General features: G+C 42.5%; 1 protein-coding gene across 1 annotated transcript; it reads right to left on the bottom strand.

Annotated features, from left to right (window-relative positions):
- Positions 1-14,015: 14,015 nt before the first annotated feature.
- On the bottom strand, positions 14,016-19,900 carry LOC122234862. Its single transcript, XM_042972707.1, is given in 2 exon segments — positions 14,016-17,427; positions 17,430-19,900. Coding segments are annotated over 2 exon segments (4,134 nt in total). The 5' UTR covers positions 18,829-19,900; the 3' UTR covers positions 14,016-14,692.
- Positions 19,901-20,552: the final 652 nt, after the last annotated feature.

The raw sequence follows: 20,552 nt of genomic DNA, 5'->3' as shown, positions 1-20,552 counted from the left end.
TACAATAACCTATAAACCTACAAAATAATGTCTTATGTGGATATGATAATCTATAACAAATTTAACCATTACTCTCTTTTGCACAATTATGTTGTTTTTAAGTTTGAACATGATAAATAATGTTATTATAAGCATTTTTATACATAAATTACATCATCTCTGATGATTTCATCAGCATAAGTATTTCCACAGATAAAAATCTAAAGAGGAAAAATTTTACAATATTAACAATTCCTATTTCTGAATGGGGGAATTACGGATGATTTTTTTATTTTGAGAGAGAGTGTGTGAGCTGGGGAGAGGCAGAGTAAGGAGGAGATAGAGAATCCCAAGCAGGCTCCATGATGCTGTCAGCACAGAGCCCCAGAGCCCATGAAGGGTTCAATCCCATGAACTGTGAGATTGTGACCTGAGCCAAATCAAGAGTAGCATGCTTAACTGACTGAACCACCCAGGTGTCCCAATGGGTGATTTTTATTTTTTCTACTTTTCTCCATTTTTTATACTGGATAACTTTTATAATTAGAAGGGAATTAATATGATAGCCTTTGCATATACATGAGCTTGGAAATATTTAACTAGTTTACTATAATGTACATCCAGAAATAAGTAGTACTAGAAATACTTATATTTTCTATTATTAATGTGAATAAAGAGTATACCTTCCTCCAGAGACCATTAAAGGATATAGAAACTGCAAATAAAAAAGGAATCCATGATGACTAAGTTCCTGCTGTGACACTAGAAATGTGCTAAATTTTGTAAGACATACGAGTGCCTGATAAAAGGGTCTATATCTAGAAGGACTCATTTACTTCAGTAATTTATAACTGAGATATGGAAAGAAGAATAAGAAACAAACAAAGATGTATACAAAACCATTTCAAATGACACATGGTTAGATTATGTATTTCCTGAAGTCTTGGACTGTACCTGACACTTCCTTTTATCTCCCATAACATTTACTAAGCACTTAATCATATTTGTCCTTTTTTTTTTCAAGTGTCCAATAGTTTATAGGTTCAAAATCTTCTACCAATGTAAGGCTATATTGCACTTTCATGAAGAGAGACTTTAATATCATAAGTCATCATAACTATACATACTCATATAAATATAGCTATATCCATTAACTATTTAATTATCCCATTAAATATTAGTCTCTAGTAACAAAATGAGAATTGCCCACATTCCAAGTAATACTTTATCAGCATATAAACACTCCTTCTATAAATGTTTCTCTAGATTTTTGTTTGGACTTCTGATGCTTCCAGAAGCAATCAGCAGCAGTATGTGTGGTCAGGAACCCATCTGCAGGAAGATCAATTGCCCAGAGAGTGTCAGTAGTACAGTTACCTGGGAGAGGCCATACCAACTGAGGGTGGCTGGAGCAGCAGTAAGGTTATAGAAATGGGTTAGGCCAACCCAGCTGCTCTGGAGGCAACTTTCAGCCCTAGGATTTAAGAGACATTCCAGAAAAGAGAAGCATTGAGAGCTTTTCATTTGGTGGATGGGAATTATTAATCATGAGGACTTAAGAGATAAATAGTGAATTTTGAAAAAGAGAAGCAAAGCTGGAGGTATCATAATTCTGGATTTCAAGTTATATTACAAAGGTGTAGTAATCAAAACAGTATGGTACTGCTGGTACATAAAATAGACACAGGCCAATGGAACAGAATAGACAAAACAGAAATAACCCCACAATTATATGGTCAACTAATCTTTGACAAAGCATGAAAGAATATCCAATGGGAAAAAAAAACAGTCTCTTCAACAAATGGTGTTGGGAAAACAGGACAGCAACATGCAAAAGAAAGAAACTGGACCACTTGCTTACACCATACACCAAAACAAACTCGAAATTGTTTAAAGACCTGAGTGTGACACCTGAAACCATAAAAATCCTAGAAGAGAGCACAGGCAGTAATGTCTTTGACACTGACCATAGCATTATTTTTCTAAATATGTCTTCTGAAGCAAGGGAAATAAAAGCAAAGATAAACTATTGGGACTACCTCAAAATAAAAAGCCTTTGCACAGCAAAGGAAACAATAAATAAAACTAAAGGCAACCTACTGAATGGTAGGAGATATTTACGAGTGATATACCCAATAAAGGATTAATAACCAAAATATAAAAAGAACTTAGACAACTCAACCACCCCAAACCAAGTAATCCAGTTAAAAAATGAGCAAAATACATGAACAGACATTTCTCCAAAGAATACATTCAGGTGACCAATAGACACATGAAAAGATGCTCAACATCACTCATAATCAGAGAAATGCAAATCAAAACTCAATGAGATAGCACCTCATACCTGTCAGAATGGCTAAAATCAAAAACATAAGAAACAAGTGTTGGCAAGGATGTGGAGAAAAAGGAAACTTCTTGCACTTTTTTTTTTATAGAAAAAATTTTTTTAACGTTTATTTATTTTTGAGACAGAGAGAGACAGAGCATGAACAGGGGAGGGGCAGAGAGAGAGGGAGACACAGAATCGGAAGCAGGCTCCAGGCTCTGAGCCATCAGCCCAGAGCCCGACGCGGGGCTCGAACTCACGGACCGCGAGATTGTGACCTGAGCTGAAGTCGGCCGCTTAACCGACTGAGCCACCCAGGCGCCCCCCTTCTTGCACTTTTGATGGGAATGCACACTGGTGCAGCCACTCTGGAAAACAGTTTGGAAGTTACTCAAAATGTTAAAAAAAAAAAATACCCTACAATTCAGTAATTTCACTCCTGGGTATTTATCCCCAAAATACAAAACCACTAATTAAAAGGGATACAGGCACTACTGTTTATAGAAGCATTATTTATAATAACCAAATTATAGAAGCAGCCCACATCCCCATTAATAGATCAATGGATAAAGAAGATGTGGTATATATAGATACATATAATGGAATACTACTCAGCCTTATAAAAGAATGAAATCTTGCCATTTGCAACGACATGGATGGGGCCAGAGAGTATAATGCTAAGTGAAAAAGTCAGAGAAAGACAAATACCATATGATTTCACTCATATGTAGAATTTAAGAAACAAAACAATTGAGCAAACGCAAAACAAAAAGAGAGACAAACCAAGAAATAGACTCCTAACTCAGAAAACAAACTGATAGTTACCAGAGGGGAAGTAGATGGGTGGGGGGCGGGGGGTGGTGAAATAGGTGATGGGGATTAAGGAGGGCACTTGTCATGATGAGCACTGGGTGATGTATGCAGTTGTTGAATCACTGTGTTGTACACCTGAAACTAATATAACACTGTATGTTAATTATACTGGAATTAAAATTTTAAAAGAGAGAAAGAGATTGACCTTGCTTAGGATCTATAGCCTGGTGGCTTCTAGAGATATGATAAATTCTAAGCCCCTCAGCCTGTCATACAAGACCCTTTAACTTGGCTCCCAGCTTCCTCACTGGTCCTATCTCCCACTACTCGTGAACTTAGGTAGTGACATTTCTGTAGAGGTGCAGTCTAGAGTGGTCATGAAGAACACACTCTGGGGGGCTATGTTGCCTGCTTTGTCACTCCTTAGCTGAGGGACCTTGGGCAAGTTGTTAACCCTCTTTATGCCTCAGTGTCCTCATATGTGTAATTAGGAACAGGAATAATCACCATATTATCCTCATAGGATTAATGTGAAGGTTAGATGAGTTTACTAGTTAAATACCAAGAATAGTCAGCCATTATTATTCTCCTTAATAGTTCTTTTACACCTCTACCCTTTTGTTAGTTGTATTTGCTCTGTCTAGAATTCTCTCCACTTTGCTCCCTCCTTTCTATCTCCCTCCTTTGGTAGCTACATAGCAATCAGCCTTTAAATTTCAACGAAAAACTCACCTCTCTTAAACCCTTCTCCATTCTACCAAAGTATTCATTTCTCCTCTGGACTTCCAAAGCATTTATTCATTACTTTTGCCCTCTTTGCATAAAAAAAGAACAGTTACAGTACAGCTGTGATGGAGGCATAAGGGCTCAAAAGAGAGAGGCTCAAAGAGCTTCTATCAGCATATTGCAAAAGAACATACATTATGCCTCAATTGTGAACTTGAAGCAACTAAAGATGGAGAGAATAAGAGTTTTCTGCAATTTGGCAGAAAAGTCCTGATTACTTCCTTCTTAAAGACATTTCCAATGCCTTCTTCTCACATGGAGAACAAGAAACAGAAACTTAAATTTCATCTTTGATCTAGGAAACATCTGTAACCCCAAACCACATTATACTAGGAGGGAAATCAGAGAAATGATAAATGACTTAGCACAACACAGGGAGGTCATATCTAAGTGCCTGCATTTCTTGGCCAGAAGCAAGCCAATTTGACTTGCAGGATGCCAGTGTGGCTCAGAAAGTAGAGATACCAATACCCTGAAGAGTAAGGATGAGTAGTATTAATAATAAGATTGTTGAGAAGTCTGTAATAAGAAAAAGTGGATCCTCACATCTTCATTCCCAAATCTCTCAGCCTGGTAACCATCCCTCTGGAAAAATTTGAACCAGAGAGGATACTAACAAAGAATGGTGAGGTAAAGTGCAAGAGTGAAAACAGAATTTTAAGTAAAAATCTGCATATTAAAGCTTGAAGTACCCTGCCAGCCCCCATCCTTTGCCTGTTCTAAATATGAGCAGTTAGGTATACCTTCCATAGGGGAAAATTCTTCCCTGGAGAAACTGATCACATAACCAGAGAAATGTCCTTTAGCTATTGATATAAGGAGTCCACAAGGAAAAGAGTATGTTGGTCAAACCCAGGGTTTCTTAACTTATGCATTATTAACATTTTGGACCAGATAATGCAGGGTTGGGGGCTGCTGTCCTCGTGCATTTTAAGATATTTAGCAGCATCCTTAGCTTCTACCCACTAGATACCAGTAGTATCTTTACATAATCAAAGATATCTTCAGACATGGCCAAATGTCTGTCAGTGGTAGGGGGTGGGGATGAGAAATCACCTCTGCTAGAGAACCACTGACCTACAATGAAGTTCACCAGTTTGCAAGCCAGTCCCTACAGAGAGAGTTTCTAATCTGCTTTCTAGTAGATCACCAGCTCTGTGAGCAAGCATAGACTCTGACACGAAAGACAAAGACCAAAACAAAAAATAAACTGTAATTAATATCCCTAGAGACGTAAGAGATGTTTCATATTGAAACAAGACTAATATGTTACATGATAGGAACAGAGAACAAGAAAGAACTCTTAAAAAAAGAAAGTATTATCAAAATAATTTTTAAATTTTGACATAAGTGTTAGACAAAAAAGTGGAATGAATCTCACCAAAAGTAAATTAAGACAAAGACTGAACATAAAACAAAAGAGTATTAGAGTACCAGCCCTAGAAGATTGACATCTAACTAATAAGTGTTCCAGTAGGTAAAAAGTAAAACTAAGTTATCAAATAACTTAAGAAAATAGTTGGAGGGGTTGGGAGTGCAGACAAAATAGGTGAAGGGGATTAATAGTTATAAACCTCCTTACAAAATAAATAAGTCATGGACATGTAGTGTACTGCATAAGGAATAATACTGTAATAACTTTGGTAACAGAAGGTAACTAGACCTATCATAGAGATTATTTCATAATGTATAAAAATATTAAATCCCTATGATGTACACCTGAAACTAATAGGATATTGCAGGTCTATTATACTTTAGTAAAAAAAAAGAGAGAAAAAAAGAAAATTGTCTAAAACTTAAGGGCAAGAATCTCCAGATATTAGTGGCTGGGTGACTAGTAAAATAGATTTTAAGAAAGTACCCATATCAACTTCACTATATTGAACTGTAGGGGAAAAAAGATATTAAAACCAAACAGGGAGAAAAATAGATAAATACAAAAGATTGGGAATCACAATGACATTAAACTTTTCCATAGCAAGATTAGAAACAAAAAGACAATGGATCAATGCATTCAAAAATCTTTTGGCATGGGTGCCTGGGTGGCTCAGGTCATGATCTCGTGGTATGTGGGTTTCAGCCCACATTTGGTTCTGTGCTGACAGCTGAGAGCCTGGAGCCTGCTTCAGATTCTGTGTCTTCCTCTCTCTCTGCCCCATCCCCAATTGCGCTCTCTCTCTCTCTCTCTCTCTCTCAAAAATAAACATTAAAGAAAATTTGGTGGGGGTGGCGTGTGGGTGGCTCAGTCGGTTAAGCATCCGGCTTCAGCTCAGGTCATGATCTTGTGGTTCCTGAGTTCCAGAGCCCTGCCTCAGGCACTGTGCTGACAGCTGTGAGCCTGGGGCCTGCTTTGGATTCTGTCTCCTTCTCTCTTTGGCCCTCTCCTGCTTGTGCTCTGTCTCTCTCTCTCAAAAATAAATAAACATTAAAAGTTTTAAAAATTTTTTAAATCTTTTGATAAATAATTTATATCTGTGAATTTTATACCCTGTCAAATTATCAATCAAGATGTTTATGATAGGTATGAAATGGTAAGATTTAGTCGTAGGTTCAAAGAAAACTAAGAAAATTAAAGAAAGCCAATTATCAACTGCAGGAAAAATAGGAAAGAAAAGGTAATCATAGTATTTTCTTTTTTGTTGTTCAGCATGAATATTTTGAATATTCATGATTATGAATATTTTCATATTTGATGAAATATGTGATGAAAATATTCAAATATTTTGAATAACTAGTAATGAATATTTTTATAATCAAAGCAGAAAATCATTGAATATAGAATAAATACACAAAAAATGAACTAAACTAAAAACCCCTGTTAATACAATATCAAGAGGATGGAGGGAGGAGACGAAAAGGGTATAAGAAAGAGAAAAATTCTCACTTGCCATAGCAGGAAAAAACAGAGGACCTCCTCCATTTTTAGTAATATAGTGGTTATATGCTGAAAACAATTGAAAAGCTCTGGGTAAAAGGTAAAACATCATTTTCTTAAAAGCATTAATGAACTGATAAGGAAGAAATGAATTCTCAAGCCAGATCTTCAGTGGAGGCTGGAACTCAGGTTAAGTGGAGAGGCTGACTTTTGCTGAATTTGGCAAACTTGCTTTTAAGCTTTTGGGGGGAAAAAGAGATGAAGCCCAGATCCTAGTCAGGGTGAGTCTAATTGATGTTCCTCTTCTATAAGCCTGGGATTTCAAAAGGGTACACACCCTCAGAGTGATGTGAACTATAAATAAACCTTCACACTTTTCCCCTCAGAGACTCTGAGAATCATCTATTTCAAGTTTTGACACAAACAGAATGGGTATATACCTAGATCCCAGCAGGAAACAGCACAAGTCAACTGGGTAATTAAGGAGAGTAATAATTGGTCTATTTATAAAGGTGTAGGCAGGTGTTAGGGAAACCAACATAAGATGGGGAAGAACCATAGTGATAGCAATTACAGGAAGTTTTTACCACCTCTAAATGTGAAGAGTATGGTTGCAGATCCCAAAGAAAGTAGCTGTTTGAAAAGGGTTGCCAGAGAACACAGCCAGTCCATAGCCACCCTGCAAGGAGCAAGCCAGGGATTCCACTTCCATTCTCCCTTGCTGCTGTTCTACAGGTACCTCTCTATCCAGTTCTGAGAACTTTACTGTGAGCAGTTGTTTTTTTTTCTTAACATTTATTTATTTTTGAGAGAGAGAGAGAGAGACACAGAGTGTGAGCAGGGGAGGAGAAGAGAGAGAGACACAGAATCTGAAGCAGGCTACAGGCTCTGAGCTGTCATCACAGAGCCCAACGTGGAGCTCGAACTCACGAACCACGAGATCATGACCTGAGCCAAAGTCAGACACTTAATCGACTGAGCCACACAGGTGCCCATACTGTAAGCAGTTTTTAAGGCAGGCTCAGACCTTCAGTGAAGCAAGGTTCTTTACATAGTGCTCTGAGCCTACATCAGACCTTTTCTCATGGGCGGCGATACAGCTCACAGAGAAGGCTTTCCCTGGAGTCTCTTCCAGGACCAGAATCACATTCCATATATACTTTAATGTCAAATCTTATGATTCCTTTTGGGAAGTTCCTATCTGAGACATGCTTCTAACATGAAGCTCTTTTGTAGAGATCATTGACATCTTAAAGTTCAAAATTGATCAGCTCTGGTTTTTAGGTTTGTCCTTTTATATAGAATTTGATTACTTGCCACCAGCAGATATCTCTTACAAAATGGTCACTAGTTGTAATCATAACTTTATTATATATATGATATGTATAAATTATATATAATATTATAAACATATATTTCCCACCAAGGGAAAAGGAAGATCATTTCCTCCAAGCTTTACCTGTATTTTGCCTGTGGCACCTCACTTTCTTTACCTGATGTCTTAGTTCAGGCTGCTATAAACAAGATGCTATAGACTGGGCAGCTTAAACAGCAGAAATTTATTTCTCACAGTTTCAGAGACTGGGAAGTCCAAGATCAGGGAGAGGACTCTCTTCCTGGTTTGCAGGTGGCCATCTTCTTGCTGTGTCCCCACATGGAGGACAACAGAGAGGAAGCAAGCTCTCTCAAGTCTCTCTCTCTTTTTTTTAAAACATTTTTATTCATTTTTGAGAGACAGAGACAGGGCATGAGTTGGGGAGGGGAAGAGAGAGAGGAAGACACAGAATTGGAAGCACCCTCCAGGCTCTGAGCTGTCAGCACAGAGCCCGATGTGGGGCTCAAACCCACAAACCATGAGATCATGTCCTGAGCTGAAGTTGGACGCTTAACTAATTGAGCCACCCAGGTGCCCCTCGAGTTTCGTCTTGTAAGGGCACAAATCCCATCATGAGGACTTCACCCATTGACCTAATTACCTCCCAAAGGCTCTATTTCCAAATACCATCACATTGGAGATTACCGTTTTAGCATAAGAATTTTGGAGGGACACATTCAATCTTTAGCTCCTGACCTCTCTACAATCTGGACAGCTGAGTAGCTTACTAAACTTAAGCAGTCCCTGTAACAAACAATCCACCAACAAGCAAACAGATGAGGCAATTTGAAATACATATGTGCGAAAATACAGTTCTCTCTCTACACCATGCACAAATGAATTCCAAATCGATTAAATGAACAAATAGAATAACTTTATAAACCTGAGTTAGGAGAGGCATTCCTGAATAAGGAAAAAGAAAAGAATCATGTTTTTTGCTATATACCACCTAAATTTTATCCATGAGGCATTATTGCAAAGCACCTATGGTTATGACATTTTAAGGGACACTGATATGTTTTAGACAAGGAAACAAAAATGATACTGGCTCCAAAATTTTAAAACATCTAATTAAATGTTTAAAATATAGGGGCACCTGAGTGGCTCATTTGGTTAAGTATCCAACTCTTGATTTCAGTTCAAATCATGATCTCATGGTTCATGGGATGGAGCCCCACATCAGACTCTGCCTTAACAGCATGAAACCTGCTTGGGATTCTCTCTCTTTCTCCCTCTTTCTCTACCCCTCCCCCGCTCATGCTATCTCTGTCTCTCTGAAAATAAGAAATAAACCTAAAAATTTTTTTAAATAAAAATAAAATATAATATGTCAACTGGTGAACTGTAACTCATCTCAATGTTCATATATAATCATTTATATAAATATAATACAATTTATATCATGACAAAAAATAATTTATACCTAATAAAATTAGAAAACTATAGATTTTTTTGTTTGTTTTTTGAATCTTATAAGAGAACACACTTCACGTGGGAAATGGAAGCAGTTTAATGAGGCTGATTGGATACGGGAAAGATGATGGATCTTGGTTTGGCTTAGGGCAGCCCTGGTCACTCCCAAATGTCATTGTTGTCTATTGCCCAGATTCAGCTCCATCTGGCCCTCATCCATGTTCTCCTCTGAAGACTTTACACATCAGTGGTATTAATCTGAAAAATACAGAACATCTCCTTAAAATGTGAAGATGTTTTCTGTCTCTGGACTTACATTCTTCTTCCTAGAGTTGCACTTTCCTTTGCCCCTGAAAGTAAACCTTCTAGAAACTGAATGATACTAGGCAGTTTTATGCATAATGCATGCTCAGTGAAAACCAGTAAAGCCCAAATAAAATCAGCTTCATTTTCTCTATTCTGATGTTATTTCCCCCTAATAACCTTTTAGGGAAGCAGTAGCTGATTTTGTAACTTTTTTTTCCCCCAATTATCTTAATGATTCTACATACCAGCAATTTATCAGGATCCGTAACTGACAGTACCAATTATTCATAATTGTAACTTTTTATAACCACATTTACATTTACGTCACTTCTATTTTGCAGTGAGGGAAAAAAAAAGACAAATTATAAAGAACTAGTTTCTCTTTTGATTCTCCCCTGTAAGTACAAGAACAGTAGATAAAAGATATTTTTAAATCCTGAAAGCACTAGTTGTATATCTTTTATACTTAGTTAGACTCTATATATCTAAGCAGTTATTTGAGCGTTTGGAGCATATTATATCAAAATGAAGATCCTTAATCCCATGCTTCTATTATAGCATTTCTCACATTGAATTGCAATCACTTTTTCCACAATCATTTCTGATTGTAAGTTCTCTAAGAAATTCTTACCTAGCTTGTTGTCCTAGAAATAGCATGTTCTTATCTCCTGGAAGATGCTTAATATGTGGTTTTTAAATAATTAATTTGTACAGCTGCATTACATTTATATAGAAATGATTAAAATGTACCATTACTTATCCTCAAATAGTAAACTGCCATTTACAATGCATTTCAAGTCTATTGGAATCCATCTCCAGTAATTCTCTTCTCTGTGTACTACATCATAGTTTTTCATTTCTATTGCACTATCTTCATCAACAGTGACATGTTCTGATTTCTTCTTATCTTAAAAAAAATTATCTTGATCTGTCTTCAGCCATTTTCTCTCTTCAGCCATCACCCCAAACCTCTGCTCCCCTTTACAGAGAATCCCTCTAAATGTTTTCTGTATTATTGTCCATAACCCCAGTTGAGGAGTGGGCAGTGGTGATGTCTTGGCTGGTTAATTAATTCCCGGAAGCAGCAAAACTGGAAAATTAGAGCGAAGGAGGTCTGGGAAAATATATGTAGATAGATTTCTGGTGTAATGCCCGAAGTCGTGGATCCCACAAGAGACCACCAGAGTCATAAGTCAAAGCCAAGCGGCAAGGGTCGTTTATTGCAGGTTCGAAACTGGACCTCCGCACACTCGTTGTCAGTGACGCTAAGAGGCCCCGATCAGGGTTGGTACAGCGTTTTTATAGACAGAGACAAATAGCACAGGGGAGGTTTCAAATTATGAGGGGCCTGATTAGTTGGTTTTAAAGTAAGGACATTTGTTGTTCTCTGATTGGGCGTCCTTTGTCCTTTGGCGGGAAGGCTTTGTCCTGTTACTTGTGGCAGGAGGAAAAAGGGGGAAGGGGGAAGGGGAGGGATGTGTTAAGCAAGCAGGTTTACAGAAGCGAGAAATGCCGGTTAGTTCATGTACAGTCACTTATTCTATTACACACCAGACTAGGTGTGTAATACACACACTAGGTGTGTTATTACACACCAGACTACATTTAGGAAGTTTCACAACTTACTCTATTACATAGTGAGTTACATTCAGGAAAGGTTTCACAATGCTCGTAGCAAACAGCAAGCAAAACAGACTTCTCAGCAATTGTATTTCTTATCAAAGATCCATAATAAGCAGAAAAGAGAACTTAACTTTAAACTTAGGCAGGGCTGTTCTTTTCATTCCCCCTTTTTTCTTGTGCCTAAAGAGCCAATCTTGGATCTTTAGTTTTCTATTTGTAGTGTCTCGAGCGGTTGGTACTGAGTTTGTAAGACCATTAATTGTATAGCATTGAACCGGTCTTGGACAAAATTAATACTTTTGTTTATGATGCAGGGGCCTAATGTGAGAGGGAGAAGCAGGATGGCCAGAGGCCCGAGTAAAGTGGAGAGCAGGGTAGTTAACCATGGGGACGCATTGAACCAGGATTCAAACCACCCTGCCTCCTGTTCTCTTTCTCTTTTTCGTTTGGCTAGCCCTTCTTGGACCTTGGCCATAGAATCTCTTACTATTCCTGTGTGGTCAGCATAGAAGCAACACTCTTCTCCTAGTGCTGCACAGAGACCACCTTGCTGTAGGAACAGCAGGTCTAATCCTCTCCTGTTTTGTAAAACTACTTCCGAGAGGGAGGTTAGGGACTTTTCAAGCGAAGTGATGGCAGTCTCTATTCTTTCTATATCTTTATCAACTGCTTCTCTAAGTATACTAAATCCTTTGTTTTGTATTGTTAAGGCTGAGATCCCTGTCCCTGTTCCGATGGCCCCGAGTCCAAATATGGTGGCTAGAGTTAGAGCCCCTGCAGTGATGAGTTCTCTCTTAGTTACTCTTTTGGGTGCTATCCACATCTGGTCTACATACTCAGTTGTGTGGTATATGATTTTTGGGAACACAATTACCATTATACAGAATTCTGACTGATTGAACATATCTTTATAGAGGCAAGGAGTTAATCCCGCATGAGAACAAAGCCACCATGAGTTATCTGGTGGAATAATCCAATTTTCTGAAGTATTGAATATATTTCTGTTATTTATGCATAAGTGGCTATATTTTGTTGGCACTGTTCCTATACATGTCCCATTTCCTGTAAGTACTGGTAGTGTGAGGCCGGGTTTTCTCTGTCCCCAATTGCAAGAGTCTGAGTTGTTTGCGGTGCTATAGTTTCCTACTATTGCTACTGACTCGTAAAATGGAGGTTGTATAAAATAGCATAGCCAACAAGCTTCTGTCTCCTTAGGGTTAGTATGGTTTAAGGCCTGATAAGTGGAATTTATCATTGTCCATAAGGGGTCATTTTTAAATGGGGTTTGAATTTTTGACGGGCCCCCAGGGTTAATGGAGGGAGTGTGGGAGGAGTTTTTTTTTGAAGTAGTCCTGACTATAGGGACTGCTTGAGTGGACGGAGAATTGGGAGGATTAGTGCTCTTATCTGTGGGCCGTTGGGTAGGATCGGGCTTATTCGGGGGCCCTACTGATTGGTTTGGCCCTACTAAGGTTGGTAGAGTCTTGGGTTCTGCCTTTAGTTTTATCTGAATAACAGTTGCATAGTAGGGTGGCCCTCGATATAAATAGATTCCCCAACTAAGCCCAGAGGTCCATCTAGTATCTTTTTTCCCATCTTCTAGAAATTTAATGCAGACAAGGTTACAGGGACCTGTTCCAAATGTTAGGCCCGCTAGCTTGTGTTTGGGGCAGGGGCTAGCAAATTTCATGTTAATATAATGGGGTTTTACGTTCCATTTCCAGTTCCCATCATTGATAGTGACGCAACTCCAGGATTTACAGTAGTAGCTTAAAATTCCTCCACATGTGGTGTGAGCATTTGGTCCGAACCCTGGGCATGCATAAAATCCCCTTTGGCTTAGAGTTCCTCGTTCCCCAGGTGTATACCCATATACGCGTGCAGGGGCGCGGCGTTGGTGTTTCCCTGGGGTAAGGATAAGGTCAGAGGGAGGAGGGAGTAATCCCATGGAGACAGCTACATCTTCTAAGTTGAAATACAGATCGGGCCACCAAGAATTTAAGGGGGTATCTGATTTAGTGGTGGTATTATAGACTTCATGAGTTTCTAAATTAATAATTTCCCACGTTAAGGTATAGGGGATATGAGGGTTGCCCGCAATACTTATCAGTCCGTAGAAAGTGAGTAGGAGTATGCTGATGAGTGTTCTTTTTTTGGTCATTATGGGTCAGGAGCTGGTCTGGGTCTTCGGCACAGAGTTAATTTTAAAGGATGGGTCCTACTCTGGTCAACTGTCCAGGCTGTGTTGGCTTCCGGCACGAAGTCTTCTCGAACTGCAAAGGGATCAGCTGGTCGGGCGTGGGTGTAATGGATCCAGGTAGCAATCCCGTCGACCTTGAGAGCGGTGGGCGTAGTTAGGATCACAATGTAGGGTCCCTTCCACCATGGCTGGTGGGTCTCTTGCTTATGTCTCCGCACGTATACCCAGTCTCCGGGTCGGTAGTGATGGGACTCAGGGGGAGGGCCAGTCTCATAAATGGCTCTCAGTCTGGACCAAACTTCCTGGTGGGTGTGCTGGAGTTCCCTCAGGGAAATAAGAAGTTTATGATCATCAAATTCAGTTAACACATTAGACTGTAGGTTGGGAATTATAGGGGGGGGGCACTCCATACATGATTTCAAATGGGGTTAATCCCAGTTTGTAAGGGGAGTTCTGCACCCTGAACAGAGCGTAGGGGAGTAAGACTACCCAATTAGCGCCAGTCTTCATGGTCAATTTAGTTAAGGTCTCTTTTAGAGTTCTATTCATTCTTTCTACCTGTCCTGAGCTTTGGGGTCTATATGCACAATGTAGTTTCCAATCAGCCCCAATAAACTGAGCTATCCCTTGTATTACCTTTGAAATGAATGCTGGTCCATTGTCTGATCCTATTAGGGTAGGGACTCCGTACCTGGGCATGATGTCTTCCAACATTTTCTTTGCTACTACCTGCACAGTTTCATGCTTGGTGGGGAAGGCCTCTGTCCATCCTGAAAAGGTATCTATAAACACTAACAAATACTTATATCCATATTTTCCAGGCTTTACCTCGGTGAAGTCTACTTCCCAATAGGCTCCCGGCCTGGTTCCGCGGGTTCTGGAGCCAGGGTTTTTCCCATGGTTGGTAGTGTTAGTTAGTTGGCAAGCTTTACAGCTAGGAACTATCTGTTCAATTTTTTGTCCTGGAGTCTCTAATGGTGATCCTAGCATGTCTTATTAAGTCCTGCATTTTTCTGGTGCCATATGAGTGGCTCGGTGCATCTTGGATAAGACTTTATTTCCCGTTTCTTCTGGGAGAATTATGCTACAGTCTGCTGCTCTCCACCATCCGTTAAGGCACTGAGTTAAAGGTAATTTTTGGATCCAGTTTAGGTCTTCTTTAGTGTAGGCGGGATTTTCTGGTAAACTAGCTGAACCGGGGTCTGGTAGGGTGGTCATTAAAGCACAGTCCACCTGTAAGGCCGCCTCTCGGGCCACCTGGTCAGCCAAATTATTTCCTCTGGCCACCGGTGTGACCGGTTTTTGGTGGCCTGGGCAATGTATGATGGCTAGTCGTTTAGGCAGCCAGAGTGCCTTTAAAAGAGCCAATATTTCTTCTTTGTTTTTGATAGTTTTCCCCTCTGCAGTTAACAGTCCCCTCTCTCTCTATATAGCTCCATGTATGTGGGCCGTAGCAAAAGCATATCTGCTATCGGTATACACGTTTAGTCTCTTGTCTTTTCCCAGAGTCAGTGCCTTGGTTAAGGCTACAAGTTCAGCCCATTGGGTAGAGGTGCCAGCTGGCAAAGGCTCTGCCCAAACAGTCTCAGTTTCAGTTGTGACTGCTGCCCCTGCGTACCTTTGACCCTGATGTACAAAGCTACTGCCGTCAGTGAACCAGGTAACCTCGGCGTCTGGTAGAGGGTGATCCTGTAAATCTTCCCGAACTCCATGAACCTGTGCCAGTATCTCAGCACAGTCATGGAGAGGGGTATCTAAGTCCGGGTCTGGTAGCAGGGAGGCAGGGTTTAGTGTTCGGGGGGGAGCATAAATGATTCTGAGGGGATTTAATAATAGTCCCTGGTAGTGAACCAGTCGGGTGTTACTTATCCATCGGTCAGGAGGTTGTTTGAGGACTCCCTCGATGGCATGAGGGGTTGTAACATGTAACTCTTGTCCCATAGTTAACTTATCAGCATCCTTTACCATTAGAGCTGTAGCAGCGATCATACGGAGGCAAGGGGGCCAGCCAGCCGCTACTGGGTCTAGTCTTTTTGAAAGATAGGCAACGGGCCTGGGCCATGGGCCAACGAGTTGCGTCTGCACTGCTTTGGCTACCCCCTTGTTTTCATCTACGAAGAGATGGAAGGGTTTGGAGACATCGGGGAGCCCTAAGGCTGGCGCCGACAACAGGGCGAGTTTAATTTGTTGGAAAGCCTGCTCAGTTTCCTCGGTCCACTCAAAGGGCGCCTGTTCTCGGGTGACCAGGTAAAGAGGCTTAGCCATCTTGGCGAACCGAGGTATCCACAAGCGGCAGAACCCGGCCGATCCCAGGAATTCTCTCACCTGCCTTCGCGTTGTGGGTCGGGGGATGCGGAGGACGGTTTCCTTCCTTGAATCAGTGAGTCACCGCTGGCCTTCTCTTAACAGATACCCCAAGTAGGTTACCTGGGACCTGCAAATTTGGGCCTTCTTTGCTGAAGCGCGGTACCCCAGGGCACCAAGTGTCCGGAGGAGGTTCCTGGTGCCTTGCAAGCAAGCTTCGGCAGTTTCAGCGGCGATTAAAAGATCGTCGACGTACTGCAAGAGAGTCACTTCGGGGTTTTGATTCCGGAACTCACCCAGATCCTCGTGAAGTGCCTCATCGAATAAGGTGGGTGAGTTTTTAAATCCTTGGGGGAGCCGGGTCCAGGTGAGTTGTCCATTTATGCCCCTCTCAGGGTCGGACCACTCGAAGGCGAAGAGCTCTTGGCTTTTGGGGGCCAGAGGCAGGCTGAAAAAAGCATCTTTTAAATCAAGGACAGTATACCATTGTCTTTCTGGGCTGAGGGCACTTAGGAGGGTATAGGGGTTGGGTACTGTTGGGTGTATGTCCATGACTCGGCGGTTAACTTCTCTTAGATCTTGTACTGGACAGTAGTCCGCACTGTTAGATTTTCGTACAGGCAGCAGGGGGGTGTTCCAGGCTGAATGGCAGGGACGCAAGATGCCTAAGTCTAGGAGGCGACGGATATGTGGCGTGATGCCATTTCTGGCCTCCATTGACATCGGGTATTGTCGGACCCGAACTGGATCTGCCCCCGGTTTCAGCTCTATGAATAGAGCTGGGCAATGTTTAGCTAACCCCGTACCCCCGGTTTCAGCCCATGCTTCCAGAAACTGCTGGAGCCAGGGCTCTATGTTTTGACTTTGCAAAGGTGGCTCCTGATGGAGTTGATATTCATCTTCTAATCTTAGAGTAAGTATGGTCATGGGTTGGTTGTGAGGGCTAGTCACTTGGGGGCCCCCTGGCGTAAAATGAATGTGGGCCCCCATTTTAGTGAGTAAGTCTCTTCCTAATAAGGGGCAGGGGCTGTCGGGGATGACTAGGAAGGAATGGGTGACCTTTCCATTTCCTAGGTCCACAGTCCTCTGGGTGGTCCAGGGATATTTTTTTATTCCGGTAGCCCCTTGGACCCAGGAAGATTTTTCAGAAATTTTTCCATGGGGTCTGATCAAGACCGAATGTTGTGCCCCTGTGTCGACTAGGAATTGCACTGGGTTCCCCTCCACTTGTAGCATTACCCTAGGTTCGGGGAGGGGATTCGAACCCCGTCTTCCCTATTCTGCATCTTGAGTGACGAGGGCGGGTGTGGTTTTTGGCTGCCACAGTTTTTGATTATGACGTGGCTTTTTCTTTTTAGGGCATTCTCGGGCCCAATGGCCTTTTTCTTTGCAATAGGCACATTGGTCTTTATCCAGGGGCTTTTGGACAACAGCGCCAGGACTTTGGTCATTTTTTCGGTAGCTTTAAGTTGCCTGTCCTCTGGAGTCTCTCTATTATTATAGACACGCTGGGCAATGCGGAGTAAGTCCTGAATCTGTTTTCCCTCCAGGTCCTCTAGTTTCTGGAGTTTCTTTTTAATATCAGTGGCTGCCTGATTTACAAAGGCCATTACAACAGCAGCTTGATTTTCGGGGGCCTCGGGGTTCATGGGGGTATACTGTCTGAAGGTTTCCATTAATCTTTCTAAATGAGCGGCAGGGCTCTCTGTCTTACCTTGTATTACTGAATACACTTTTGCCAAATTAGTGGGCTTGCGTGCAGCAGCCCGGAGACCCGCCATTAGAGTCTGGCGATAAATGCGCAGCCGTCCCCTACATTTTGCCGTGTTGTAGTCCCAGCCATCCTGTGGGGGTTGGGTCAAGGGAAAAGCTGCATTAATGAGATCAAGGTTAGCAGTGGGTTGGCCGTCATCTCCAGGCACCAGCTTTCTTGCTTCCAATTGAATTCTTTCTCGCTCCTCGGTGGTGAACAGGATTCTGAGGAGTTGCTGACAGTCATCCCAGGTGGGTTGGTGGGTGAACATAACACTGTCCAGGAGAGCTATTAAATCTTTAGGGTTATCAGAAAATCGGGCATTCTGGGTTTTCCAGTTATACAGGTCACTGGTAGAGAAGGGCCAGTATTGAAGTCGGGGGTTCCCCGTATCATCGGGAGGCCCTATTTCCCGTGAGGGTAAAGCTACGGTGGAGTCAGGAAGGCGGAGTCCTAGCTCATGTGGGGCCCGCCTACGAGTGCGTCCAGCTGGCCCTTGGATTTCGCCCCCACTAGGCATGAGCGCGGGTTGAGCCTCCCTATTCTCTAGTTTTTCCATCGGCTGGGCTATGGGAGGCTCTGCTGGCGCAGGGGGAGTGGGGTCAGGAGCAGGGATGGGGGCAGCTTGTGGAATAAGGGGGGGAATCTGGTAGGGGGGAGGGTCGAGAGAAAGTAAATCTTGGCTGTCGGGGAGGACAGGGGGTGCAGTTGGAGTTAGCGGCTTGGGAGGGTTGATAGGTTTAGCCGCTAGGATTTGGCATGACCCTGCTGTTAAGAAAGAGGCCATCCAACGAGGTGGATTTTCCACTAAATCTTGCCACACCAGAATATAGGGAATCTGATCCGGGTGACCTTCTTTCCCTGGTAGGAAAACCCTTGATTTTACTTTAAGGACCACAGGGAGGCAGAAGGTTCCCTCTGTAGGCCAACTGACCCCAAAGGTGGGCCATTCAGAGCGGCAGTAGGTGATCAACTTTCTTTTGCGAATGTCTAGGCTTAAGCTGTGTCCTCTAGCTCTTACATCCTTGAAGTTGGTGAGGAGAAGGGAAAGAGGGGTGCTCTGCATTTGGCCCATGTTATGATTCTGAGGAAGAGGAGAAGGGAAGGGGGCACGGGCAGCACGGATGCGGGGGGGTGCCGCTGGCCAGGGGGTGGCACGGAGGGGGCCCTGAAGCGGCTGAAACTAGCAGTGGAATAGTTCGTGCAGGCAACCTCTGAGGGTAAGACTCCTGGCGGCTTGGCTGGGCCCCGGGCGGAGGGGCGGGAGGAAAAGCCGCAGGGAGCTGAGGAAGGAGAAGAGAGGAACAAAGGATGGAATAATTAATTCTGATTAGCCGAGAAAACACTTAATTCCAATAAAGCATCCGACCCATGAAAGAAAAACAAAAACTAACAAGAATCTTTCGCAGCGGTTCCAACTTTCTGGTGCTGTTTCAGCCAGCCCCACAGAGAAAATTATGATTAGGATGGCGGTAATTACAAGGGCCCAGGGATGACAATACATTTAGAATGACACAGAAGTACTCGCGTACTTGCCCGTCCGCGTCCCTCGCGGGAACTTAGGTGCCTCTTAGCATAGGCGGGCAGGTATAAACCCCCTGCTTGGATCAAAATTTTTGACCGCCTTAAGCCATATGAGGATCACCGCAGAAATCGGGTTAGAGCCCATTCGAATCCCGTAGCTTACGCCGTGGAACTACACATAGGGTAAGTCAGGCGCGTGCTCCTGACTCCCAACAATCATTCCAGTCAATTTAACAGACAGACACACAGACACACATCACATCAGAACACGGGTAACAATGGGCATGCCTACTGGTTTTTTTAGGCGCCTAGAGATGTTTTTTAGCACTCTGCACTAATTTATACAGAGAAACTGGAAGTCCGTAGAGAAAGTGAAAGTGGTTAACTCGCAGCGTGTTGGGCGTGAGTGGCCCACAGAAAAGAGTCCTGATGGGCCAAAAAGGCCCCCCCGATGGGCCAGAAAGGCCCCCTGTGTCAGTGGACGTCTCCAACTGACCCCGGCTGGGTGCCCTATAGCGTGTCCGCCAGGGTCACACCATCTTCCAGATAGAACCGGTTCTCCAGAGAAGAAACACAGATCAGAAAAAAGGAAGAACGTTAGAGCCGGCTTACTTACCAATCTATCAGAATCAGATATGACCCGTTGACCAGAAGTCTGGTGGGCTCGGGGGAAATCTCGGTGGGACCTCCAAATGTAATGCCCGAAGTTGTGGATCCCACAAGAGACCACCAGAGTCATAAGTCAAAGCCAAGCGGCAAGGGTCATTTATTGCAGGTTCGAACCTGGACCTCCGCGCACTCGTTGCCGGTGACGCTAAGAGGCCCCGATCAGGGTTGGTACAGCGTTTTTGTAGACAGAGACAAATAGCACAGGGGAGGTTTCAAATTATGAGGGGCCTGATTAGTTGGTTTTAAAGTAAGGACATTTGTTGTTCTCTGATTGGGCGTCCTTTGTCCTTTGGCGGGAAGGCTTTGTCCTGTTACTTGTGGCAGGAGGAAAAAGGGGGAAGGGGGAAGGGGAGGGATGTGTTAAGCAAGCAGGTTTACAGAAGCGAGAAATGCCGGTTAGTTCATGTACAGTCACTTATTCTATTACACACCAGACTAGGTGTGTAATACACACACTAGGTGTGTTATTACACACCAGACTACATTTAGGAAGTTTCACAACTTACTCTATTACATAGTGAGTTACATTCAGGAAAGGTTTCACAATGCTCGTAGCAAACAGCAAGCAAAACAGACTTCTCAGCAATTGTATTTCTTATCAAAGAT

This window comes from Panthera tigris, chromosome F2 (genome assembly GCF_018350195.1).
Source record: "Panthera tigris isolate Pti1 chromosome F2, P.tigris_Pti1_mat1.1, whole genome shotgun sequence".
NCBI classification, from domain to species: domain Eukaryota; kingdom Metazoa; phylum Chordata; class Mammalia; order Carnivora; family Felidae; genus Panthera; species Panthera tigris.
The sequence above is the reverse complement of the archived record's forward strand: the minus strand, read 5'-3'. Positions and strand labels throughout refer to the sequence as shown.